We start from the raw sequence: 27,319 nt of genomic DNA, 5'->3' as shown, positions 1-27,319 counted from the left end.
GCGAGCTTCTCCTGTACTATACGGTAATTTATCTACTGTGCGACAGAAAGACGCGTGGTTATGACACAATCGTTAGCCTATTTTAACAAAGAAACGTCTGCTACGGAGCCATAACGTGAGATACAAGGTAATGCAGCATTTTATACATTGTTGTGTTTCTTTAGAAATAAACAATGGACAAATAGTCTTTTAATTTCAAATGTAAAGTTATTCGCTGTCAAAGTGACGCTAAAATGAATGGCAGTCAATGGAATGCTAGTTGGAGGTAATGGCTTGTTAGCTTAAGAGTCTCCCCATAGGAGGTACGCTTGGTCCATACCGGGACCCCCTTCTTCCGTTTCCTGTTTTTATGCCCTTTGACCCAAGCAGGACCACACCCACTCCCCCAGTCAGTAGGTCAATAAACAGTTCAACCAAAAGTTGGATCATAATGTCACAGATATCACATATCAAATCATTAAACACCTATGTACGTCTATATATGATTATTGTATCATGTATTTATCTTTTTGATTAGATAATTAAGTTGATTTTCTAACCCTAACCCTAACCCTAACACCTAAACGTGGTCGGAACTGCGTCACATGAGAAAACGTACAATACGTAAAAGATCATTGGCGGCGTTGCCACCCAATTTGTACATCCTGCCGGATCCGTACCGCACATGTGCACCTCTCAACACAGATATGAAGGAAGTGAGATGTCTCACTGCGCAGCTACTTCCATACGCTATATATGGAGTTTCCATATTTTCTCATATACTGTATCAGAATTTTGCATGCTGGGCCATTTAGAGGATTCTTCTAAGTCGAATGTGCATAAGATATACTGTGTAGACAGTGTTGAAGCATAAAGACAACCTAGTATTCTGGCTATTAGCTTACTTCTCATTGCAGATCCATGGCTTAAAGGGCCATTCGGACTGAGAAATAGCAGGTTTCTGTGGAAGAAAATGCATTTATTTCAATTCCCCCCTACATCAGATACAATTAAATCGTGCTATAGTATTCCATGATAAAAAATAAAGAAAAAACAGAATAAATTAGAACTTAAGGCAAATTTTTGCAAACCCCAGCATTTTGCTAGTGATCTGAGAGTGGGAGGAATGTGCTGATCTGGCTGTGATCCCAATCATTCTTCCTCTTAACCTTCGATCGAACCGAGCTATTAGGCCAGATAATGCTAGATACACTCACTCATGCATGCAAACACACGCTCTCATGCACACCAAACTGAATTTATGTTGCAGCGTCAGCCATTGGATTCCCCTGATGATTTAAGATCTGTGGTGGATATTTGAAGAAAGGGGAAGAGAAAAGAAAGAACGGAAGGAGTAGAGGGAAATAAAAGGAACAAAAGAGAAGATAGTTGGGGATGGGGGGCATGGGGGGGAGGGACAAGAATAAACTTAAACATATGCCACTTGCTCCTGGAGGACCACAGCATAACTGATTTTAAGTCCTCATAAAAGGTTTAATAGGAAATCCGATCTCAGAGTAGAGCTCTTCCGAAAGGAGTCATCTGAGGACTTGGGAAAACTTCATCTTGGTTAAATGCTCCGTCTAAAGGGATACCACCTCCACACTCACATACACACACTGGAACACCCGGCGCACATGTCACATCACATCAGGCAGTTTAACATCAGAGGGCTGTGGAGGCTTTTATTTCAGACTGTCCTCTAAATCAGTACAGACACGACAGCTACTTTCCGAGCACCATAACTTGCCAGCTGTGTCTCTTACTTTTTGATATGAGGGAAGCCATGAATTTATTAATAATACATGTTGCCTTTAGACAAGTAAAGTACTAGAGTATTAAAACAGTCAGTTCAGACTTTGGTTTTGGCTCAATAGCTGTTAGCTGGTGCCTCCTCTGCCTTCAGTATCACTTAACGTGTGCAAACTGAGAGGCAATGTTTAAAGGCTGTCCTTGAAATTGGATAAGTAGCCGTAGCTACAGCAGATTACTTCTAAAATAACATTAAAATACAATTAGGCCTAAATACAGTCAATCAAAATGATTAGCCCCCCTTATGAAATTAGACAAAACTCCTGATTTCTCCATGGAAATGACCATTAACAACAAGTATAGTGTATTTGTTTCCAAAATAACAAAGACAAAATGTCCACTAAGTTTGATTAGGATATTTTATTGATATGGTGAGCTGAAATAAGAAAGGGCAAAAATGAGACGTTCAAAATTATTAGCCCCCTGGCCATTAATAGTCAATAGTGTACCCTTTCTGAGCCACAACTGACAACAACCTCTTAGAGTAATTATTTACTAGGTTGGCACAGGTCTCCTGAGGAATTTTGGCCCTTTCTTCCATTGCAAATTGCTCCAGCTGGTCCAAATTGCATGTGGCACCCGCCACAGATTCTCAATAGGAATGAGGTCTGGGCTCTGTGCAGGCCACTCCAGGACCTTGGTTTTGGAATCCTTCAGGAACTGTTGGACCAATTTCAATGTATTCTTTGGGTCATGGTCTTGTTGGAAGACCCAGCGACGACCTAAGGCTAGACTACTAGCAAATTTCTGCATATTATCCCTCAAAATTTCTTCTTTTTTCATGATGCCACGCACCCGAACAAGGCTCCCTGTGCCTGAGGCTGCAAAACAGCCCCACAGCATGATGCTCCCACCACCATGTTTATCTGTGGGAACTGTGTTCTTAGGGTTGAAGGCCTCTCCCTTTCTTCACCAAACATAAGCAACATCCATGTGCCCAAAAAGTTCCAGTTTAGTCTCATCAGACCAAAGCACAGACTTCCAAAACTCATCTTTATCTTCTTCTTTATCAAATGTTCACGGGCAAACCTCAGTCTGGCTCTGATGTGCGGGTCTTTGAGCAAAGGGGTTCTTCTGGGACGATGGCCCTGAAGCCCACCACGATGACAAGCCCTCACAACTGTGTTCCTTGAAACATCAACTCAAGGGGACTCATTTATATAAAAGATTGCGCAGCTTTCATACCAGAAAATGGCGTATGGCCAAAACTTGAAAAGTACCTACGCACAAAAATATTCACATGTATAAAACCGGGCGTATGCCAGGTCCTGCGCACCTTTCCTTTATACATCACAATCAATGTGAAATTGAGCGCACGTGAACGAGCCACTGACCCCGCCTTGTCTCCTCCCATAAATTAATATGGAAATTACTATAAATGCGACCCCAACGTCATTCTTTGTCCAATCACAACGGGTTATGCCGTATATCATTTATTTCCCGTCCTTATGTGTAACAAAGGTTAAGTAGCCTGCGAATTAAACAGCTGATAGTGTGAAAGATGTGAAACATTATCCACATAATATGTTCAAACTTTTATGGAGTATCAGCAGATATAATTATGTTTTTTCATAGACGTCACAAACGTATGCCAGTAACTGTATTGGAAACTTTATTTTGTAATGTTTGGTGATTTTCCGCACTTTTCAGTTAGAATTAGAGAACATTAGAATAGAACGTTACAGAGCCAGAAAAGACTTTGCGGACGGCCTACACATTCTCACGACTGCTCAACAGTTTGCGTGACGGCCCGCACATTCTCACGTCAACTTCATTTTTTATACATCACAAAGTGTCCGTGAAAACCAGCGTACGCAAGCTTTTTGTTTATACATGAGGTACCAGAAGAGGCCAGGTCAGCAACAATCATCTTGGTAGATGTCAGGGGCCTCTAGCGGACATCTCTGACTATTTTCCTCTCCAGAGTTCTTGAAGTCGCTTAAGACTACGCCCAGGTTTATTTCTTACAGAATTTGGCTCCTTGTACTTGGCAATGATGCAACGTACAGCGGTTCTAGACACTGTGAAACGCTTGGAAATGGCAGTATAGCCTTCCCCTTTTTATCATGAGCTTCCACTATCTTCTTTCTGCGCTCAAGACTGATTTCCTTTGTCTTTGGCATGGTGAGTAAAAGTAGTCCCTCTCAATGATGTGTTCAAGTGCCCTGTTCCTTGTAATCCTTTTATGCTGATTGAATGCTCAGGTGTTGTTAGGAAGCCAATTGACTGCACAGGTGTGGTTTGAAGGCTGATTGGTTAACACACATGGGGGCTAATATTTTTGACCACCATATTTTTCACTATATTTGATATAAAGCAAGCCTAAAAAATTATTTTATATTCCAAAATGTACCAAAAGCTACCAGTTAATGTTTGATTATATCAAGTTTTATCAATGCTGCAAACATTGGGAAGATTTTTAGGAAAATGTTCCATAATTCCTTGGGGGCTAATCATTTTTAACCTGACTCCGCCAGATGGATTGCTTCGCATTTGCTCGGCATATCCATCTGGGAACTTTCCGTTGGAGAACTTTTGGGAAGGGGCGAAAATACTGGTTAGCTGATTGGATGAACCATCTGTCTATCACCTATGTTGGTGATAGACGGGCCAAATCAACCAATCAGATCCACGAAGCGTATGAAAATACAACCACAAGCCCGCCCCTGCTGCTGCAGGCAAAGCATAGCTCGTTAGCTTAGCATGCAAGCAACATGTCGGTAAAGGATTTTTGCCGTTTGTGTAACGACAATTTAGGAATAAAAGACACCATTTCAGGTTCCCGGACCATATTCCAAAAGAAGGATCCAAGAGAAAAAAAGCATTAGCGAGCAGATAACAGAATTAGGACTACCGCTGTCTGAAAATACTGGTTAGTCTATCACCACCTAACCCACCTCAAAACCAACGCTGATGATCACGAGATCAGGACGGTCTCACGAGGCTAAATAATTTTGGCCTCAACTGTAAATACATCTCCTGCTACCTTCCTGACTGACTGACGCTAACATAGGCTTTTCCAGTGTTCAGCCGAAATCTGTGACCCATGAGAATGAGTGGATAGTGTTTCTCTGGATGCAGGATAGCATCACTGATAGGGATGAGCAAGGGTGAACAGGGAGGATGGGATTATTGTGAAAAATGGGAGACATCTGTACTGTCAAAGAAAAAGCATACTTTACCCTTGGTCCTTGCAAGTATCTAGAAAATAGTACAGTATATGGACAGGAATATTCATATATTGACTCAATATTGCTACAACAACAGCTTGTGTTAAACAGTTAAAAACAATATAATTTAAACAAAAATAAAAATAGGCTACAACTCTTCTGCTAATTTTAACTGCTCTAACTGCTACATTTTAAGCTCTTTTTTTCATTCATGGCTCTCTGCTGAAAGGGTGACACATGCCACTATATCAATAGTATATATAATATGAGGACTGGCGGGTTAAATTGCCCGTCCTACACACAGAGTATGCCAGGCAGACACACAGCTGATAACCGCGCAGGTGGATGCGGTGGAGACGGGCTTGGGCTCCGCGGACCACTGCGGACTTGTGTTGGTTGCGTGGAAACACAATCGTTTCAAGGAAAGTGGCTGCTTGTGTCCACGACAATGCCCGCAACATCGTGGCTATTCGACCGGTACAAGTCCGCAGCCGTCCACGGAACGCAGAAAGTATGTCCGAGCCGCCCGGAAAGGTGAACTGGTGAAGCTGCCTGCTTGGCTTTTAACCCCTGTGTTTTCCTCGGTTCAAATTTGACCCATTTTCAAAGTTTTTAATATCAGGAACTTGGGTTTCTTTCAACCAAATTGCCTAAAAATAACATGGATACCATACAATGTTCTTCAGGTAAAATGATTGATTACTTTCATAGAATTTTGGTTGTTTTATTACATTTTATGGCATTTAAAAAAATATATGTTTCAAATGGTTTCAAGACAGTATCCTGACTAAACTTTAAAACGTCGGAGGAAAAACAACAAAAAAATCGACAAAAAGCACGGGAAAAAAGCGAGAAATATTTTTTTTTGTATATTGTCTTAAAAATGAAGTTTATTGGCCATGAATTAAAAAAAAGCGTTGAACATGCTCCATTTACGGCAACTATATGCACTATTTTTCAAGAAATTTGAGATAAGAATGTCTAAACATCTGTACATCATTTGGGAAAAACATAATAGTTGACAAGGAAAGAATCATTCTGAAACCAGATAACTTATTTTCACTCCTGCCACCTAAAGAGAGGCAAAATATGATGTTACTATTTAATAATGTACAGTACGTAGGGTAGGAATTTGACGTAAACAGCATCAGAGAGACTGAGGGGAAATCACGAAAAGTTGAAGTTATTTTAAATCCCTATAAAGATTCTGGTCTTTTGAGAAAACATTCAGGGCTGGAGCCACATAAGCCCCCTTTGCCTCGCCCCTGCTGCAGAGTGAAATCATGTGTCTGACCTTTTTAATCATTTGTTTGTTTAACCAGTCTCTCAAATTCCAGAAATGAGTGACAGGATGATAGCATTTTGGAACATATTTAGGATACATCAGACTGTGATAAAAGAGTGTGGCCAAACATCGGACTGATGTTCAGGCCTATTTATGCAGCAAAGTCTTCTGATGTCTCTGATATGACTGAAGCAGCCTGTCAGATTATTATAATTTTTTTTACTCTTACAGCAGTAGTCCTGTCAATGGGATTTTAAAAACCACCAAACATCTCCCACATTTATTTTTCATAATTTTGAAAATCATATTTGCCCAAAATACAGCCTTTACTATTGCTTTCCAAAATGTTGTAAAAGGCCCATCATCACATCTACATTACTCGATCATGCAAATCACTGAACTGTAGTCTTAGAAAATAGCTAGCTACATTGGAAAATAGTGAAAGGCCTCCAACAGTAGTCTTTGTACAGTATATATTAGGGTCTCATATCGACGTTCAGGTCTAACTGACAGACACACACAGAAACAAACAGGATAAAGCGCTGCATTCACTCAAAATCCAGCAATATGGCAACTTTCCGTGGAGGAGTGTAGATGTTTATTTGTGCTTTAGAATATAACCGCCGTGAGGGACAGTAGCCAGCATCCATAAATCCACCTCAGGTGTTCAGAGCCAGACAACAGACACAGCAAATCTATTAAAGGGATATTTCACCGTTGGAAAGACGAATATATCTTTAAATTGGATCACTTATGTAGTAGAAATGTGAAATTATTTTTAGAAATTTGCTGCCTTCTAGGCCGAGAAAGACACCAAATCCCACAACGCACTTGCTTTGCTGCTTTAGAGTCTACTCCCAAGCCACGCCTACCGTTTACAGACAGACAGACAGTGAGACATTCAACTCAACTCAAGTGTGTTTTATTGTCATTTCAGCCATATACACAAAACAACGTTTCACCGTGGCTCAAGTGGTGTTACACATTTAAAATGTATAAAAACGACATTTCATAAAAACGACATACGAAAAAAGCTACATTTAGTGCACACACATTATATGTGCTTCAGCTAATGCATTCTAGCATTAGCGCTCGGTGGGCTTTAAACACCAAGTATAAATACAGCCGTGAATTTGCATTGAATGTAGAGTGGTCGGCATTTAACAGTCACAAACTCCACCAGCAGTTAGCAGTTAGTTGGATACAAATCACCCCATTTCTGCACCAGTCCGTGGTAACACAGCCCACCTCTCCACGAGTCTTACCCGGCGACAGAGCAGCAGGCCTGGTAGCTGGATAGTCCGGTACGCCGTTGTTCAGCCATCTTTCCACAACAACAAAAACACAGCAGTCTCTGAACTCGCGTTGGGAGTACCCAAAGGCTCTTTGACCACGCCCAGAAACGTCCCGCACACTGCAAAGTAAGAAGTAAAGAGAACACCCAGGGCAGAGGGCAGGGTGTCTGCAGATACAGACACCACCCCACACTTCTAGTGGGTCATTAGTGATAATTGAGATGGATTACTTTTGCATTAGTCTTTACATTGTTTTTGAGGAAAGCACTGCAAATTATACCTTTTAAAGCCTCTTTGACTAAGTTAATCCTCCATGAAGCCTTACTCTCTTACTCTTACTTTACTACGTATGAAAATTAGCTTATAGCTAACTCTGGTACTGCTAAGGAGCTGTGCATTGTCCCTGTCAAAATGGTCCATGTGACATGTCAACAGTTGTATAGTGTAGTAGCATATTGCTGCTCTATCAGACACTCACTACATTACAACTAGTCTCCTCTCTCCAGGCTCCTGTTCCTCTGTGCTGTCTGGGGCAAGATGCCAATCAGTTAATCCTCCCTGGCTCCCTCACTGCCAATCAGCCCTCTCTTCCCTTTCCCTTCCCCTCACTTAACCCTACAAGTCCACGTGTCAGCCGAGTCAAACGCAGAGTGAATTCTATTGATCCAGGAGAGGTTTTAACTCTCTGGTCTACACCAGACAAGTTCAGGACAGGCAGGAGACACTTTCCTCTGTAGCACAGCCATTTAACTATATGTAGTTAAAATATAACTATGTTAATAAATGTGTCTCGCTGTGCGAGAAGTGATGCTTGTGTAAGTACAACTTTAAAAATAAATCAATAATCAAAAAGCACTAGTTAAGGGCACAGACCTTGGTGTGTGTGTGTGTGTGTGTGTGTGTCTGTGTGTGTATACGGCAGCAGTTCAGACAGGGTTAGACAGTGTCCTTTCTGTCTGTCTTCCTGTAGACGTCTCTAGTCTAAGAGGATTTGCTTACTTTAATGACTTCAGAGGTATAAACACAATGAGCAAAATGAAAGATTATTAAAGAAAGACAGGTGAAGGGTCTGTAACTTGCACTGCATGTCGCTGCTGGCTTTATGTGCTCAGAATGTCAAACTTCTGAACACAAGTCTACATTTTAATGTATTAAAATAGAGGTGAAACTCTGATAATTAAAATATCTTGCAAAAGTTCAGTAATTCAACTTAAAAGGTGAAACTAATATATTACATAGACTCACTACATGCAAAGCGAGATATTTCAAGCCTGTAGCCTATTTGTTATAATTTTGATGATTATGGCTTGAAAACCCCAAAATCTCAGAAAATTTGAATATTGTGAAAATGTTCAATATTGTAGGCTCAACTTGTCACACTCCAATCAGCTAATTAATCTAAAACACCTGCAAAAGGTTCCTGAGCCTTTAAATGGTCTCTCAGTCTGGTTCAGTAGAATTCGCAATCATGGGGAAGACTGCTGACCTGACAGTTGTGCAGAAAACCATCATTAACACCCTCCACAAGGAGGGAACGCCTCAAAAGGTAATTGCAAAAGAAGTTGGATGTTCTCAAAGTGCTGTATCAAAGCACATTAATAGAAAGGTGGAAGGAAAAGTTGCACAAGCAGCAGGGATGACCGCAGCCTCGAGAGGATTGTCAGGAAAAGGTCACCAGTGCAGAGAGTTCCACCAGTGCAGAGAGTTCCACCAGTGCCCTGTTGGAAGCATTGATTCTTAATTTCCCACGATGCTGATTGTGGCTACGTGTCAGTTAAACCTTTCATCTCCAATCCTATCTGTATTTGTGAGAAGTGGCGATGTCCTGAGTTGAAAGATAGCCTACTTTACAGCTTTATTATCAAGTTAATACGCATTTGTGTCGGTCGCTGTCCATTTCCTAAGGTTCTGAAATGCAAAAAAAGTTGACTACTTTTTTGGCTAGTAGTCCTTGCCATGATTTGACAGACAAAGAATGGCAAAAGCAAGGTACCCAGAGTCAACAGAGGTCAAGAGAGCTAAATAGTGGGGCCAAATATTAGCAAGAAAAATATTGAGTGAATTAAAACAAGAGGACACAAAACAAAGTACAAAGACAACATAAGCATATAAATATAAACATTTGCAATGAAATGAATAAAACATAAAGGGCATTTAAAAAAGACAATGAAATGAAATGTGACCTCATAACATGAAAGCAAGAATGATATAAAAACTTTAAAAAAAAATAATGGACTCATTCACCCATTTTTAATAATAATGGTTTGTTGATGGGGGGTAGGCCAATCACCTTCCCCCAATGGGAAAAGGGGGGCATTCACCTTTTTAGGGGACGTTTTTGATCTAAACGGACTGTGCTCCTTTCTAGCCCTCAAGAAAGATTTTAACCTACCAGGCACATCCTTCTTTTTTTACCTCCAGCTTAGAGCAGCTCTTAAGGCACATGGTGTACCGTGGCAGCATCCCCTGCCTGTGCATCCGCTTCACGAGCTGTTCATTGCTAAAAGTGATTCACGGTGCATGGTATCCACTCTATATCAGTATATAAGGGAAGCCTCACACCAGACGCTTCCATTAGACAGAGTATGGAGGAGAGATTTCCCAGGGATAGAGCTAGATTTTGATTGGAGCAGTGTATGGAATAATGTCAAATCTGCTTCTAGAAATCCCGACCACCAGCAGATCCACTATAATTTTGTCCCTAGGACTTATTTGACCCCTCGTAGGCTGTGCTTGATGAAAATGATTGGTGACGCTTCATGCACACTGTGTTCACTGAAGACCATGGGCACGTTTCATATGTTTTGGGAGCGTCCCCCTGTTGCACGGTTCTGGCAAAATGTCGCCTCAGAACTGTCGACATTCGTCTCTGGGACGGTATCCACGACAATACATGTTTTGCTGCTGAATGACACTTCTTCACTCCAGATTTCTAAATGTCAGAAAAGGATAGTCCTTGCCGGGCTCACAGCTGCAAAGAAAATGGTGGCGGTGCACTGGAAGCCCCCACACACTTTGACCATTAAGCAATGGCTTCTGACTTTTCTAGACATAGTTTACATGGAACTTTCAACAGCTCGCATGAATGGTGCTAGACAGGTGAATGTAGATATGTGGCTTTTAATGGCAGAGACATTAAAAGGACGACTGCGATTACAGCTGCCAGGCCACGGGGTCCTGGGGAGGGTGGGTTGATATTGTTTTAAGTGTACAGTTCTTATTTCATTTTAATTAATTAATGTAATTTTTTTTTTTTTTTTTTCTCATTTATGTATTTTTTTATTTGTGGGGAGGGGGAGGGGTGTTACCTGTATCATATTGCTGGTTGTGTCTATGTGTGTTGAATAAAAACATTTGATCACAAAAAAAAAATAATGGATTCGCCATTTTAAACACAAATGTCATGTGTATTTAAAGTGGCAATATGTAACTTTCAGTTTGTGTTGATTCTAGCGGCCACTTTGAATGCGTTACGTCTACCTGCCGTAAATCATTTTTTCACTAGGCGGGAAAAATCGGACCCGAGCAACGGCAATAATAAAAACTACGTAAAAATAGGGTTCTTCTCACTGTTAGTCTCATTTGCTGTTACGGGTCATTTAAGATCATTATATGAAAAATGACTAGTATATCAGAAACACTAAAAAGTAGCATATAGTCACTTTAAATCACTCCCTCAAGGTATTCAAAAATCTAAAACAAATAAAATTATTGTTGTTTCTATACAATATAATGACACTTTCTGCTCTAAAATCCATTTATTCCACACGTGTGTAGGCTTGAATGCACAAGCATTACATTATCTCTCAATACAGCTGCTTGACAGAGGCTGTTTGTGGGAAACGACAATATGTGTCTTTCCCACACGGTGACTCGGAAGTGGATGAAAGGCCGAGCCTTACGTGTGCTTGTGTGGGCTGGAGATTATGCGGGTAATGATTCCTTTTTTGCTCAGCTTTCCAAACCTTTCCGGTTTGTATTCCTCGTGATACAATGGAAGGTAGAAGGTAGAAGCTTCAGGGAAGCCGAAACATCCACGCAGTCTTATTTCTGATATACTGTATACAGAGCGACAGTCAAATCTCAGGAATGTGAATTGGATTCAGCGTCGTGAGACAAACTGAGTTTGATATGTGTGTGACTGTGTCTCGGTACAGTTTGCGGCTACATTTCCATATCAAAGTGGCTCAAAGTCTCCTGCAGCTTTCTCCTGTGCATTCACAGACACATAAGCATGCAAAGGAAATGGAAATCCACCTCCTCTGTGTCCAAATCAATCAGCGGTGCATTCTTCAGACTTGATTGGCCATCAATAACCAAATACGCTGCCCTTTGAAGTCTCTACTGTGAGGAATTCATTTATCAAGATGCATGGTTGCTATGTAACAATAAGACTAGGCTATCCTGGCATCATGTTTGAAATGCAGCATGTAAAATATTGAACTGTGTGTGTGATTGTGCAGTGTGTATTCTTCGCTGACTGACCACAAGAGTTTTCTTTTTGGTTTGGTTTCAAACTGTTTTTTTATTTCATTACAGATAGTTAACTTTAAATATCTTTAACTGGGTTACATATGGAAGCACATTTCATTCATGTGTATCTGATACCTACAACCTATTTGTGCAGCTCCGTTTTCTTATAGTTTTCATCCCTCCATGTCTCTCTTCTCTCGTTACTTTCTTCTTGTGTTTCTGCAGACTCTTGACTATGAGACCAAGAAGTCCTACACCTTCAAGGTGGAGGCATCCAACGCACACCTGGACCCCCGTTTCCTCCACCTGGGGCCTTTCAAGGACTCAGCGACAGTCAAGGTAAATGTCCTGGACACGGATGAGCCTCCTGTCTTCACCAAGGCGTCCTACACCATGGACGTGTACGAGGACACTCCCCCAGGAACCATCATCGGCTCCGTGACAGCTCAGGACCTGGATGCCAGCAGCAGTGCTGTCAGGTAACAGAATAATGCGTCAGTCACTGGGAACAATATTAACAGCAACCTGTACCGCATATTAACGCTGTCTAAGTACAGGAGGGGATGTGAACATTGTTTCAGTGAGATGTATGATTTGGATTTAGGATTAGCATTTTAGTATTATTTAATTTCCAGTCCTGGAGCCAACTGCACCAGCACTTCCCAAGTTCAGACTAAGGTTGCGTTCACACCTGAGCAGTTTGGTCCGTTTTAACTGATAGTCTGGTGGGTTTGGGGTAAGGGCGTAACTTTGGGTTCAACATATGGGGTGTTGAGATCTCCAACTATCCCGGGATAGGTCCCGGGATATGTCTGCATGTATTGAGAAAAACGACAAAAACACTTATGTTGGCAGAAACATTATTGTACACCATTGGTGCATTGAAGCTTTATCAATGTTATGTAAGCCTTGGTTTAAAAAACAATACAGCTCTTCTTGTGTGGGTCATAGTTATGGGAGTCCCAAAATGAACTGCAAAACACCAAAGTGATTTGCTAATTTGGTGCTTTAAAACAGCAAAACTAGCACTTTGCTGTTTTTTAATGAGTTCTCCTGTGGCTAAAGTTTTCTTCACTGCTCCCCACTGCGGGAGTGTAAAGCATTTCTCAAATCTGAGCCCTCTGATGACAGAGCACCCGGCCCATCACTGTAACTGGTTTCCCTCTCATGTGGACTGCTCTTGTCGCTGCAGGTATTCCTTGGAATGGCAACCAGAGTCTGACAGCTGTTTTGACATTGACACTGTTGAAGGAACCATTTCCACTAATGAATACCTGGACAGAGAGACAGCTGTTCAGCACAATATCACCGTAGTGGCAACCAAAGTCAGTAAGTATTACAACCTGCATCTGCGTAGAGCCCAGAGCTGATCATCAAGAGAAGACAATGGGCCCTATCTTGCACCAGCGCAAAGTTGTTTTTGCTAGTTTAAGGCCGTCCAGCCCCCGCGTCGTTTAAGTAGCAAATGCACCTGCCCCCGTCTGTGCGCCCATGGGCGTGCTGGTCTTATAGGGAGGTGTGTTCAGGTGCATTCTTGGAGTATCGCTATCTTGAGGCATCGGAAAGTAATCGCACCATTGACCAACAAAAACCTGGTCTAAAGCAGCATTTCATTGTTATTTTAACAGTGCATTAGTAAAATGCGCCTAGGGTCGTGCACGGCGCACACACACTATGCCTGTTAAACACAGGGACGTGCAGCAGCCCAAAACATGCAGAAGATTAAAAATAAATATATTACAACGTGTATAGTAGTAGTATATGATATGATCTGCTTGCACGCTTTCACGCACGCACAAACAAATCTGCCATCATAATAGTAATTTGCCAAGGTACAAACGCGCCTGGCTTTTAAAGGGAATGGGAGATAACACTGTGATTGGTTTATTGCATGTTACGCCCAAAAAACACGTATGATTAATAAGTACAACCCTTTTGAACCATGTGCCCGGCACACGGACCCTTTTTTCCGCCGTTTAACTAGCAAAAGTGGATTCCTACACGCCCTTAACGCACCTGCGCCAGGCGCTTCTTGCGGTACACTTAAATTGTTAAAATAGGGCCACATGTGTTTGTGATTTTATTTTTTTTTTGCAATAGCTATTCATTGTATTGCCATTCAATATTTGCCTTTCTACAGATTTATTTTCATTGAGTGAAATGAGAGTCAGCATTGACAAACCACATGTGCAGCTCCACAGAGTTTCACCTCCAAAATTAAAAAGGTGTAAAAGCAGTAATTATTCACACCAGCCTGATCTCTTAAAAAACATGTGAGATCCCCGTGGGGTCAGATAATGTAAATATCTACTCTGTGCACCAAAGCGAGAGAACTGAGCTTAAAATGAACGGAGGTTATAATTATTACTTTATATTTATAAAAAGTCCAACTGGAAACAAGTTAACGGTCTGACAATGATAGTGGCGTGCTGGTAGATCCCAATGGTTAGGCCAGTTCAGTTCCTTGCTTTCTGCCATTGGTGTGTAAGTTTGTGTGAATGTGTAATTGTAAAGTTCTTTGGATAGAAGCGCTATATGAATTCAGGCCATCTAACAAGAAATCATGTAAACTTCACAGTTTTCCTGATCATTTCCTCTACTACGGGTTTAGATTTGTACCGCTTGGCAAATAGCCAGTCACATTGCACTGGGCCAACAGACCAGCTCCTCTTCGCATCAAATTTGTGCCATCTGCCTTAATTGCCGAAAGCTTTGGGCCTGTTCTCCCACACTCAGCGCACTATCCCCACATAGTGGCCTTTCCAGCCAAGCACAAGTATTAAACTATTCTATCAGCCACTGACCTTTAATCAATAAATACCACAAGCAATCCGAAAACGAGAGAGAATTATCTCACACGCAGCTGAGATGTTGTACAGTTTTATGGAATGTGGCAGGAATGATTTTTTTTGTAGGGGTCCGTGCGACATCGAAGCCGTCAGAGCCTGTTAGAGAAGGCGCTCCTCCGTTGAATCTCCTATGATCTAACTTTAGTTGCAGTTTGCTCTCTCTCCCCCAGTCCTCTGCACGTTTGGTTGGAGTGCAGCTGTAGTGTCTTTAGTGGAAACTAAATGTAATAAATTTAGGCAAGCTGCTTAACTCATCCTGACTGTGCGCACCATATGATTTCCTCCTGGAAGCTCCTTGAGGAGGCAAAGGGCCGGCAAGTCACAAATCTGCCAAGCTTTGTCATTAGATAGAGCATCATTTTAAATGCTCTGACTCAAGAGATTGTGTGAGTATAACGTTAAGATGATCCGGAGCAATTGGAGAAAGGTAACTGACAGGTGTTTGAACGCAGCTGGATCATGTAAACATCTGATTAGTATCTGGCTCCATCTAGTGGACAGAACCGATGTTTCAAATAACATCAACGGGCCAGAACACAGCTGCAGCATTTTAGGTTTGGCTGAATAAGATGGCATGTAAGATAATGTGATGAATGCTTTCGAAACATCATTTGGATACAACTGGAACCAGTACTAAATAAAGTCTTAGATTTTGTCCAGTAAGCTACTGATTTAATTTTTGCTCAGGTGGTTCTCAATGTCTAAAAAAAAAACCTTAGGAAAATTAAAGGTATTTCTTCAATTATGTAAGACTTGTTGTAAACATAAACCTTCGAAATGGCTTAAAATTGATTTCCTGTTGCAGTGTATGTGAATGACATTATATGCCAATAAGTTAACAAAAGTCCAGGCTGTTGCCTAGCAATGGAATTCCATTGAAAATGTAATACTCTCTTGTACACCATGACATGCTTTTGGAAGGTCCAGGAAAGCTAATAAGAGGACCTTGAGTAAAGAGGTTTTTCATTATATTTTCAGAAAATGTATTAACATTATAGTTTCATTCCAGAGACCCACTCTTATGTACAGTATGTCTTTTAATCAGAGAATCAAAAATTCCCCCAGGTTGCTAAAAACAGTCTAGAATGCCACTATCTTGTTTGAAAGACAAAGTTCCCAAGAATGAATGCGCTCGGTGGTGATCAACTCCATGCATTCTAAATGTTGTGTGTAATATAGGAGCATTTCATGTGGTGATGTGACAGAAAACGTCACACAGGTGACAGAGAAGCAGCACATGGAGAGAAAACCAGGCCACAACATGCAGTCAGTCGAGGTTATTCAGTCAACACGACATGCACAAAACATACAGCTGAAGCATTCACTGTGCCCATGGTTCATTTATTCATTCATTCAATTCAATTTTATTTATAGCATCAAATCATAAGAAGAGTTATCTCAAGACACTTTACAGATAGAGTAGGTCTAGGCTATACAATGTGCAAAAACAGGACTTGGTTCGGACTTTCAGGTCTTCTTAGAAACTTGTATTATTTTCATTGCAGCACAGATGAACTGCTTCTCTGGATTTAGTGGATGGAAGAGTGATTCAATTTAATTCAATTTAGTTAAATTTAAGAAGAGTTATGTGTCAGATGCTGAATACGGGTTGTATTCCCAAAGATTAAGAGGAGTGAAACACACTGAGGCAGGTACAAATGTTTTGCAGGGTATGGCGAGGGCTTTTGGCAGGGTGCAAATCCCTTAAGTTACCAGCTAACGCTAGTGGTGGTAACTAGCTAGCTTAATATGATTTAAGATGAAAAGACGGAGAACACTCAAAAACAAGTTCACGTCTATTTTAATGTACACAGTGTCACGGTTAGCGTTGCTAAGCCTATGTCATGATTGAGAGGTCAGCGTGTTGCCCCGTCCCCAAAGCATCCCCTGCTTTATTGTCTATTTTGATATAAATGGGGCCATAATTTACTAAATGAACTTCATGCTGTATTGAAAAAGACTTGAAACTAGCGATTGAGACCATAAACTCATTATGAAAATGTTGACTGAAGTAATAAATAAATCAAGTGAGAAGTAGACTCATTTTCTCATAGACTTCTGTAGAAACAGACTTCTTTTTGGAGCCAGTAGGTTTAGATACCCGGAAGCTTTATCCATTATTATTGAGACACACACACACACACACACACACACACACACACACACACACACACACACACACACACACACACACACACAATCCTGAGGATGAAGCAGATTAGCTCTGTTTCTGAGCTCAATATATAACTTAGTTTTGAATGTTTTAGTATGACTGATATGATACTGAGATGCCTCGGTTTCCTTGGGTACACACTGTAGCTGTCATTGCTGTGTCACTGAGTGTATTGTCATATATGACTCCATGTTGCCCCTTACAGACAACCCTCTGCTGTCTGCCAAAGTGTCCGTGACAGTCACCGTCCTGGATGTAAACGAGTTCCCTCCTGAGCTGGCAGTTCCTTCAGATACCTTTGTCTGTGAAAACTCCAGAGTGGGACAGGTAAACTTAACTCTATCTGCTTGAAAACGATCTGCTGATTGTATGTTATGGAAAGGAGGAACACTAACCAATCAACCAATCAATCAAGACACTTTTCATACAAGCAAATGTAGCACAAAGTGCTACAGAACGATATAGACACTATATTACGCCAATATTATTATTGGTTTATTATTGGTATTAAGTGGCTACAAAGATGTATTATTTTGTGACCTGAGTTACCTCATGTTATAGTCAACACTCTCCTATGATCAATTCAAAGTGTTTAAATATCCTTAGTCTTGCATTGCCAGAGCTTTCTCCTAAGCGCAATATCCTTTACAAAAAACTGCAAGGGTGTAACTTTGGGTTGAGCTCTCCACTTTTGAGCAATATTGAAATTTTTTTGAGCATATCAAGCTATTCATTGTATTGCCATTCAATATTTGCCTTTCTACAGAGTTATTTTCATTGAGTGAAATGAGAGTTAACGGTCTGACAATGAAAGTGGCGTGCTGGTAGATCCCAATGGTTAGGCCAGTTCAGTTCCTTGCTTTCTGCCATTGGTGTGTAAGTTTGTGTGAATGTGTAATTGTAAAGTTCTTTGGATAGAAGCGCTATATGAATTCAGGTCACCTAACAAGAAATCATGTAAACTTCAGTTTTCCTGATAATTTCCTCTACTACGGGTTTAGATTTTTACTGCTTGGCAAATAGCCAGTCACATTGCACTGGGCCAACAGACCAGCTCCTCTTCGCATCAAATTTGTGCCATCTGCCTAAAGCTTTGGTCAGGTGTACTGTTGTTCTTGCACACTCAGCGCACTATCCCCACATAGTGGCCTTTCCAGCCAAGCAGACTCTTCCTATCCTGCGTTCTGGTGAATGTTTCTGCCACAATGTGTGCCTTTTCTGCATGAAGCTATTGTGCAAATGTCTTTATTTATGTAAAGGAATTATTATAGGTATTTATTTTGGGAGGGGGTGGGGGCGGGGGGGTTTGCACTGGACAGTTTTGATTTAAATAATGCCTAATAAAACGTAACAACTTGCTCCATTGGATTTGAGGGAGGGGAGAAGTGATATTTTGTGAGACTTGAACCTGCAATATTTAATTCACAAGTTCTGCGTGGGCTCTCTGATTCAGCGGGCTAAGCCGAGTGTGTTCGCTCCCTGACCAGGTGATCCAGACGGTCAGCGCTGTGGACAAGGACCTTCCTCCTGTCGGCCAGAGGTTCTTCTTCAAGTCCCCCAGAGAGCTTCGCAACAGAAACTTCACTGTTCGAGATTTTGGAAGTAAGAGGGGGATTATAAGGAAAGAACAAGATGGTCACAAACTGTTTTGTGAAAACAGAAATCACTTACTTCTGTTCATTCTGTCCTCTACCCATTCCCACCATCACTGAATGTGTCTGTCTCTCTTGCCTCTGAATGTTGCTCTGGGATGGTCAGCTTTTACAAATCCTCATGTGACCTTTTCCTGTTTTCAGCTGCAACACCTCACCAACAAGCATTGTTATATTTTTGTATGTTTGTACGTATACAGCGGCATCACGTCTGATAGAGTCTGACACACTGGCCTTCAGCCACCAAGGGGAATTGGAGCGTGTGTGTGTGTGTGTGTGTGTGTGTGTGTGTGTCTACATCCATGGTCTGTGTCTGTGTGAGAGACAGGAACATGGTGCCTCTCTACCTTGTCAGGCTACATCTCGGTCCAGTGGGGGGAAAATTGATCTTTTCTGACACACACACACACACACACACACACACACACACACACACACACACACACACACACACACACACACACACACACACACACACAGTGTAGTTTGGAAGATAGAATCATCTTTTGAAACACCATGTTCTTGGCATTATACACCCTCCTGTGTGTTGGAGAACAAAAAGTGTGCCACACGATGGCAGCCATGAACTAAGCTCTTTTATGTAACAGATAGGGTTGGGTATAGTTTTGTTTTTTCCCATACCGGTGCTGAAGTGATACATTTAAAAGTGAGCCAAACTGTGTCTAAACCGATACTTACCTAACTGATATATTTAGCCTCGCCCTGCCCCTCCGGTTATAACTCCCGGCCCCCCAGTTTGGAAACTACTGCTTTAATTTGTTGTACATTGAAATTAATGTTAAAAGCATGTATGTGTATGTATACATACACTACTGGTCAAAAGTTTTTTTTTTTTTATTGAAATTTTAGTTCAAGTCCAATGAATAGCTTGAAATGGTACAAAGGTAAGTGGTGAACTGCCTGAGGTTAAAAAAAGTAAGGTTACCCAAAACTGAAAAATAATGTACATTTCAGTATTTTACAAAAAGGCCTTTTTCAGGGAACAGGGAATGGGTTAACAACGTAAAGCTGTTCTGCAGCAATGGAGGTTGATCAAGCTTTGAAATTTGGTGCTACCAATTCCCACAGGTGTTCCAACTTGTCTGGATTACTTACAACCCCCTCTGTTTGTATAAAAGTATTGTTGGAACACATTGTGGTACCGTACCCTCCTGAGCATTATTTGAACAGTATTGTACTGCAGAAAGTAGTGTTGCTATAAAAATGGCGGGAAAAAGGCAATTAACAATGGAAGAGAGACAGACCATCATAACACTTAAGAATGTTGGTCTTTCCTACATAGAAATTGTGAAGAAAGTCAAGGTGTCAGTGAGTTCAGTATTCTTCACCATCAAAAGGCACTTAGAAACTGGGGGGAACTCTGACAGGAAGAGGTCTGGCAGACCCAAAGCCACGACAGAATCAGAAGACAAGTTTCTGAGAGTCAACAGCTTGCGTGATAGACAGCTCACAGGACAACAGCTTCAAGCACAGCTTAATAGTGGTCGTAATAAGCAAGTCTCAGTTTCAACTGTAGAGAGAAGACTTCGAGATGCAGGTTTGATAGGTCGAGTTGCAGCAAGAAAGCCATTGCTAAGACGTCAGAATAAGAAAAAGAGGCTTGCCTGGGCCAAGAAACACTGCCAATGGATTACTGAAGACTGGAAGAAGGTGTTATGGATTGATGAATCAAAATCTTCGGTTCATCACGCAGGATTTTTGTACGCCGTTGAGTAGGCGAAAGGATGGTTCCTCTGTGTGTGACATCAACTGTCAAACATGGAGGAGGAAGCGTGATGGTCTGGGGCTGTTTTGCTGGATCCAGGGTCGGTGATTTGTACAGAGTGAAAGGCACCCTGAACCAAAACGGCTACCACAGCATTTTGCAGCCGCATGCAGTACCCTCTGGTATGTGCCTAGTTGGTCAGGGGTTCATCCTACAGCAAGATAATGACCCAAAACATAAGTCCAAGCTATGCCAGAACTACCTTAGCAAAAAAGAACAAGATGGTAAGCTTAAAAACATGGAGTGGCCCGCACAGTCACCAGACTTAAACCCCATTGAGCTGGTTTGGGATGAACTAGACAGAAAAGTGAAAGCAAAGCAACCTACAAGTGCCACACATTTATGGGAACTTCTGCAACAGAGTTGGGAAGAACTTTCTGAAGAATATTTGATTTCCATTGTCGAAAGAATGCCACGAGTGTGTTCAGCTGTTAGATCTGCCAAAGGGGGCTACTTTGACGAGTGAAAAATTTAGAATACTTTTTGGTTTATAAATTGATTCCATGATTTCTTTTTTAACTTAAATTGTTCATTTGTTCTATTCTTTCATTTACATGTACAAGTACAATAAGACATTGAACTGCATGAATTTCAATAAAAACCTGGAAAAATTGGGGTGTTCTAAAACTTTTGACCCGTAGTGTATATACATAAGTATATAATTAAATTGTCTAAAGTAGAAAAGTAGAAAAAGGGGGTAGGACTAGAATTTCGAAGAAATTATGAATTATTTTGCATAATATTTAAGATCACAGACTGTTATCTGTCAAAGTTCAGTCAGGAGGCTGTTTTGAAACCATTGAAACTTGTTTTGTAATGCTATCAATTGAATAAAACACCCCAAATTCAATGAAAGTAATCATTGATTTTACCTGCGAAGATCATTGTATGGAATACATCCATGCATCCATGTTATTTTTGGGCAATTTTTTCTTGGTATACTCTTTCAAGGGTTGATTGAGATTTCTCAGAGGTTGGTGTGACAGTGAAAATAATTAGTATCTGGGACACTGTCAGTGTTGTAACGCCACCCTCTGTTGGTTTCCAGACAATACCGCTGGCATTGTGACTCGACGCACAGGCTTCCAGCGGCGGCTGCAGGACGTCTATGTTCTTCCTGTCGTGGTTGAAGACAGTGGTTACCCTGCCCAGAGCAGCACAACCACCCTCACCGTCCGAGTGTGTTCCTGCGAGGCCGGAGGCTCGCTGCTGACCTGCTCGGCCGAGGCCATCTTCCTGCCCGTGGGCCTCAGCACTGGAGCTCTGATGGCTATTCTGCTATGTGTAGCTCTGCTGATTGGTAAGCTAATCCTTCTTATGTCACATAACTACGACATAACGATAAGATGAACATGAGGTTGAGCAAGTTATTTCCAAAATGTAATGCATTATAGATTACTAGTTGTTGTAATTTTAGGGTAATTAGTTATACTACAATATTACTACTTTTGCGTTACTTTTGAGTTACTTTTACTAAAATAAAAGCAGAAGTATGACTTGGCAGGTACAGTAGCTTGTAAAATTCACAACGGGATTAATAGTCTCATCTTTATCCACTTTAATATATCATAATTTATTCAAAATATTTTGAATTATTAATATGAATCTGAGTAGTAACTACAGCTATAAAATAAATAGTGAAGTAAAACGTACATTAGGCCTCATTGACTGGTGGAGTTGAAGTATAAAGTAGGAGAAAATGAAAATACTCAATTAAAAGTAGGCAATTTCAATTGTATTGAAGTTCGGCATAGTTACGTTCCACTGCTGATAAAATCTAATGCTAATATTTCAAGCTTTAGTGCGTAACTTTTTGATATTAATGAATGTCTGTTACATTCAAGCCATTGCTGTCATGGTTGCGATTTTCAGTTATAGTTTTTCCTGTTTTATTGTGTTAATTTATTCCCCATTTCCTTACTGTTTACTGTCTTTTGTGTTCTCTGTTACGTTTTATCCTGTTTTCATCTGTGTATGTTTTATGCTTCAGTTTCCTGTTTTATTTTGTAGTTTATTTTCTCCCATGTCATGTCTTGTTTTACTTCCTGCCTTGTGTTTTCCCGCCTTTCTGATTGTCTGCCCCGCCCTGATGTGTTTCACCTGTTCCTGATTCCTAGTGTCACCTGTCCCTTGTTTCACCCTCGTTTCCTTGTGTATTTAGTCTCTGTGTTGTCTTTGTCTGCTGTCAGATCATTGTGTGCGTGTAAAGCCTGGTTCAGACGGCAGGATAATTAGGCAGATTTTAGCCCTGATTCACCCCTCCCGACAATCCTAAGGATACTCCGATTATCGTAAAATAATCTGATCAGATATTCCTGCCGTGTGTGGTGTGTTAAGACTGCTCTCGTCTGCTCGGAAGGACATCGAGACCGCTCCGATCTCAAATCGGGGATATCCAACATGTTGGATTTTTTTGGCCCGATTTCTCCTCGAGTCTGGTGTCCCCCGGGGACAAACGAGCACGCAGTTAAAAACAAACTACAATCTATCGCCACTGCATCCTCTTTGTCCGCAATGATTGTTTACTCTGAAGTCACGTTTGATCTCGAGGGATTTTGCGAGATTTCCCGTCTGACTTGGGAATGCTCGGGAGTCAAATCGGTTCATGTGTGATGTGTTGATTTTGCCGTGTGCTGCGCACCACACACTGTACGACCAAAACTGTTAGACCCGTGATTTTTCATCACCATGTGGGGTCTCTCAGGATTGGAAAATCGGCCGACAATTTTAAAATCGTCCCGTGTGAAGCTGGCTTAAGTCTACCCCTCTTTGTCTCGGTGTGCCAGTTTATTTTTGGATGCCTAGTCTTTTGGTTCCTTGACGGTTTTTGGTACCATTTTTGCCTGCTTTCTTCAGGATTATTTTTGTTGTGTCACTTTTTATTTTATTAAATCCTCAAGCTCAGAGCGACAGAAACTACGCACTATAGCTTTAAGTGTAGCAAGCCTAAAGGTTAATTTCTGAAATGTTTATATCTGTCAGTTGCTCGGACACGCTACTGTCTGCGCTGACATACCGTTTCCTGTTGGGACTCAGGTGTTGTCCGTACCGTCTCTGGTTCTGGCTCTGACCACGGAAACAGTGACGGGACAGCACCTCGCTTCAACGCAGCGTAAAAACTCCTGAAAATAATGTCCATCTTGCAAATGTATCCCGCTCTGCTGTCATCTCAAACATCGAATCCAGCACCAGGAAATGACACTCACAGACTTTTTTTTTTCTGTCCTGAAATATTTTGCGGTGTTTGTGAATTCTTAAAAGAAAACATCACTAAATGTCAGGTTAAAATGCGTTGGTACTCGCTTTACTGAGATTGAAAATGTGTATAATATTACCAAAATTGTATTCGTAATGCGTTAAATTACTGCGTTACAGCAAAAAAGAATACATTACTGTAATTTCTTTACTTTTGTAACATGTTACTCTCAACACTGAAGATGAAACACCAAAACACTGTTCATAGGACTAATAGCACATAGCCCATTATATCATACATTTGACCATTTAAGGCTGCCCCAGATTCAGTCTCACATAAGATGTATTAACATTCCTGTTAGGTGTATTCACTGTAGGGCTGGGACAATATGCTTTTAGTCCTGATTCAATCCTTTCATGATCCATGGGTGCCAATTCGATTTTTTTATCGCGATTTTTATTGCGACATTGAGTATTAAGGTTTACTTGTCCTTTAACAAAAACTAAAGTTGGATAATACACTTCTAGAGACAATATATCATGAGACATTTCTGAAAACTAATTTTTTTCCAAGAAGAATGCACATCACGTAAAGTCAGTAAGTGTGACATTTATGTAGCATGTATTTTCTGCTTTTTTATATCTGTTTTGCTGGAAACAAATATAATGTAGTCGCCATCGGTGGTAACGCATAAACAGCAAGTATTTATGTGAATCATTGCTAAAAAAAAGAATTGAATCAAAAATATTTAAAAATAAGTCACAATAATGAAATGAATTTCTTTTTTTCACCCCTTATTCACTGTGACAAATATTTTGGTTGTTTTTGCTGACTGCCACGCACCTAAAACTAAGCACTGTGTGTAAACTGAACAAATAATGGATTTATCAGTGATGTCACCCATTGGTTTGTAGACTGCCGTTTAGAAGCCTTGTGTTTGGCAATTTGGCCGTCACCATCTTGTTTTTATTGTTGTTGTTTTTTTAAATCAGACTTGACGATTTTTGAAGAGAGGGCAGAGCTATGGAGGATGTTGTTTTTGTTAATGAGGTTGTTGTTCGTGGTTGCAATGGCGCTGCACTGCGCTAAATGCTTAAGAGGGAAAGTTGCTGATTATTAACCCTTCTGAAGCGAGTCATACAGTGGAGATTTACCAGCGGGTAAGCGCAGACCTCTGGCTACTGGCGCCATTCATCTGCATGTACGGCAGAACAAAAAATGGGCAAACTTTCCCCTAAGATACCACCTACTAGCGGTAGCTCGCTAGCTTGGTTGGCAGAACGCTACACTGTTTGTGTGAATGTTTTACCAAAGTATTTCTAATAAGGGAAGAAGTTCCACTCTCTTGTTACTTCTGGCTTCTGAACTGGTTGCAGTTCCACTCTTGATCCATATAGGGGGCACTCACAGGCGAGTGAATGAAAGGGACTCTATGAAGCTATACCCCTCGAAATCAAGGGATAAACTTTGCTTCAGAACTCAAACCTCCTATGGTGCGATTTTGATGCTACAAAACGATCACCTCCCGTTAGCATTCCACTGACTAGGGTTCATTTTGACGTCACTTTGACAGCGAATAACTTTACATCTGAAGCGTTTAAAGACTCTATTTGTCCATTGTTTATTTCTAAAGAAACACGACAATGTATAAAAGGCTCCATTACCTTGTACCTCACGTTATGGCTCCGTAACAGACGCTTTTGTAAAAATAGGCTAACAATCGTGTCATAACCACGCGACTTTCTGTGGCATAGTAGAGGAAGTATAGTACAGGAGAAGCTCACAGGCAGTTTCGACTTACATTAGCTGTTTAAGTTTAACTAGTATTTTAGTTAGCAATAATGTGATGGTGTCACATAGTAGAGGACTTATTGTACAGTACAGGTGAAGCGCAGGCAGTTTTTAATTTACATGAGCTGTTTAGGTTTAATTACTGATGTTAACTAGCATTTTAGTGATCAAAAATTAGCCTGTGCCCATGTTATCTCCTTACATATACCTGCGCTCTCCGTCTCTGCAAGATTGGGAATTATTGAGATTTCTCTTGGCACAGCTACCAGAAGACTTACAACTTTCAGACAGGTTGCTCAAGTCACATTGACGTTGTCTCTTTCCGTTGGAGGCTGCGCAGTAACGCTCAGCGGAAAAGTGCTTCTAATATCCTTCACTGGTCTCCGTCCAGAGCAACGGGATCTGTTGGTCCATTCTTATATAATGTATATGCTCAAAATCCACTTTTCTCAGGATATTTTTTTTTGTCTAGTAATTTGAATGTTGCATTTGAAAGGGGAGGCTAAGAAAATACACACTGTTCTAAAAAGCCTTTTAAAATGTCAATGACATCATACACATACGGCCAGAGATACTGCTTTACGGCAAGCTCTGAGTCACTTCCTTTTTTCTCTCGAGACATCAACAACACAGCTGACAGGTTAGGCTCTCCCTGTCAATACACGTGCTAGAAACAGGTTCGGTTTTCTCATGTTTTCTCATTAAAGACCACGCCGAAATATTCACTCTGACTGGTTCTGCTTTGAATGCCGTCAAGCGGGATCTCCGATCGTAATCAGTCCTTCACTGACCAATCAGCATTCATTAGCAGAATGCTAGCGTGTTATGGGCAACAACGACTCAACCTGTAAGAAACCAAAAGGACACAAGTACTCGTTCATTCAACTTTCGACCTATAATCCATGTTGAACTTGCAAAATCTACAATAAAATCAGAGATTTCTCAACGACATTCAGTCGAAAGAGACAAATTTAGCCGTCTAGCTCCATAGAGTCCCATTCATTTTGCACTCGCCTGCGATCACCCCCAATGGAACTCTGCTGGAACTGCAACCAAATTCAGTACAATGGGGCTGAGTAGGGAGTGGAAAGGCTTTCCGTAGACCTCCTTTGGTTTTACATAATGATACATGATTACAGTTATATAAAGGGCACAGACTTTCTATTGAATATTTCTGTATTTCCCCAAAACAAGGTCAGAGACAAAGCACCTCAAAGGAGAAAAACGTAAGCTATACCCGTTTTGCCAGTTCTCACTACACTCTCCGAAAGTGCACAGAAAGTGCGCTGATTCAGTGACTGGCTTGGAAAACCTCTTTGCAAACAACTTCCACACTTAACATTTCATTCATTATCAATATGTTCCTTCACCAGTGTCTGGTATTTAACTCAAATGCTTCCTCTATCCTCTCTTCCCACGGGTCCGTCATCTCCAACATGGCATTCCTTGTGCTTTTAGACCAGATAAGTAAATCTGGCTTGAGAGATGTAACGGTAATCCCCCTGGGGTAAAATGAGGTGTCCTGTGAGGTCAGCTCTGAGCCCCCAAGTCTGTTGCTGCTCCCAGCAAGCCGCTATCGTTGGTACCAGCCACACTCTTGCTTCTGACAAAATGGATGAATGTTGTACCTTTCTGTTTTGGCCTAATCTTATTGGCTTCCTCCTCCAAGACCGGTGTTTTATTCCTGTCAGGACCCTAAGGCCGGTTACACACTGCACGCGTCGTGCGAGCGTGGCGTTTCTGTTGCGTCTCAGCTGCGTGGATTTTTCTGTGTCGTACACACCAGAAGCGTGTGTGACGTGGTGCTGCTCCTGCTGCTAGATACAGGGGGGGCTGATCTTGGGACATAGTGCCGACA

General features: G+C 41.2%; 1 protein-coding gene across 1 annotated transcript in view; it reads left to right on the top strand.

Annotated features, from left to right (window-relative positions):
• cdh12a (cadherin 12a) overlaps positions 1-27,319 on the top strand; it is a 60,448-nt gene that overhangs the window by 17,692 nt on the left and 15,437 nt on the right. Inside the window, exons 7-11 of the mRNA XM_028594357.1 lie at positions 12,240-12,493; positions 13,207-13,343; positions 17,242-17,363; positions 18,524-18,638; positions 21,523-21,774. Coding sequence (XP_028450158.1) covers positions 12,240-12,493; positions 13,207-13,343; positions 17,242-17,363; positions 18,524-18,638; positions 21,523-21,774 — 880 coding nt within the window. The remainder of the gene's footprint in view (positions 1-12,239; positions 12,494-13,206; positions 13,344-17,241; positions 17,364-18,523; positions 18,639-21,522; positions 21,775-27,319) is intronic.

This window comes from Perca flavescens, chromosome 12, assembly GCF_004354835.1.
Source record: "Perca flavescens isolate YP-PL-M2 chromosome 12, PFLA_1.0, whole genome shotgun sequence".
NCBI classification, from domain to species: domain Eukaryota; kingdom Metazoa; phylum Chordata; class Actinopteri; order Perciformes; family Percidae; genus Perca; species Perca flavescens.
Note: the sequence above shows the minus strand (reverse complement) of the source record. Positions and strands in the feature narration are given on the sequence as shown.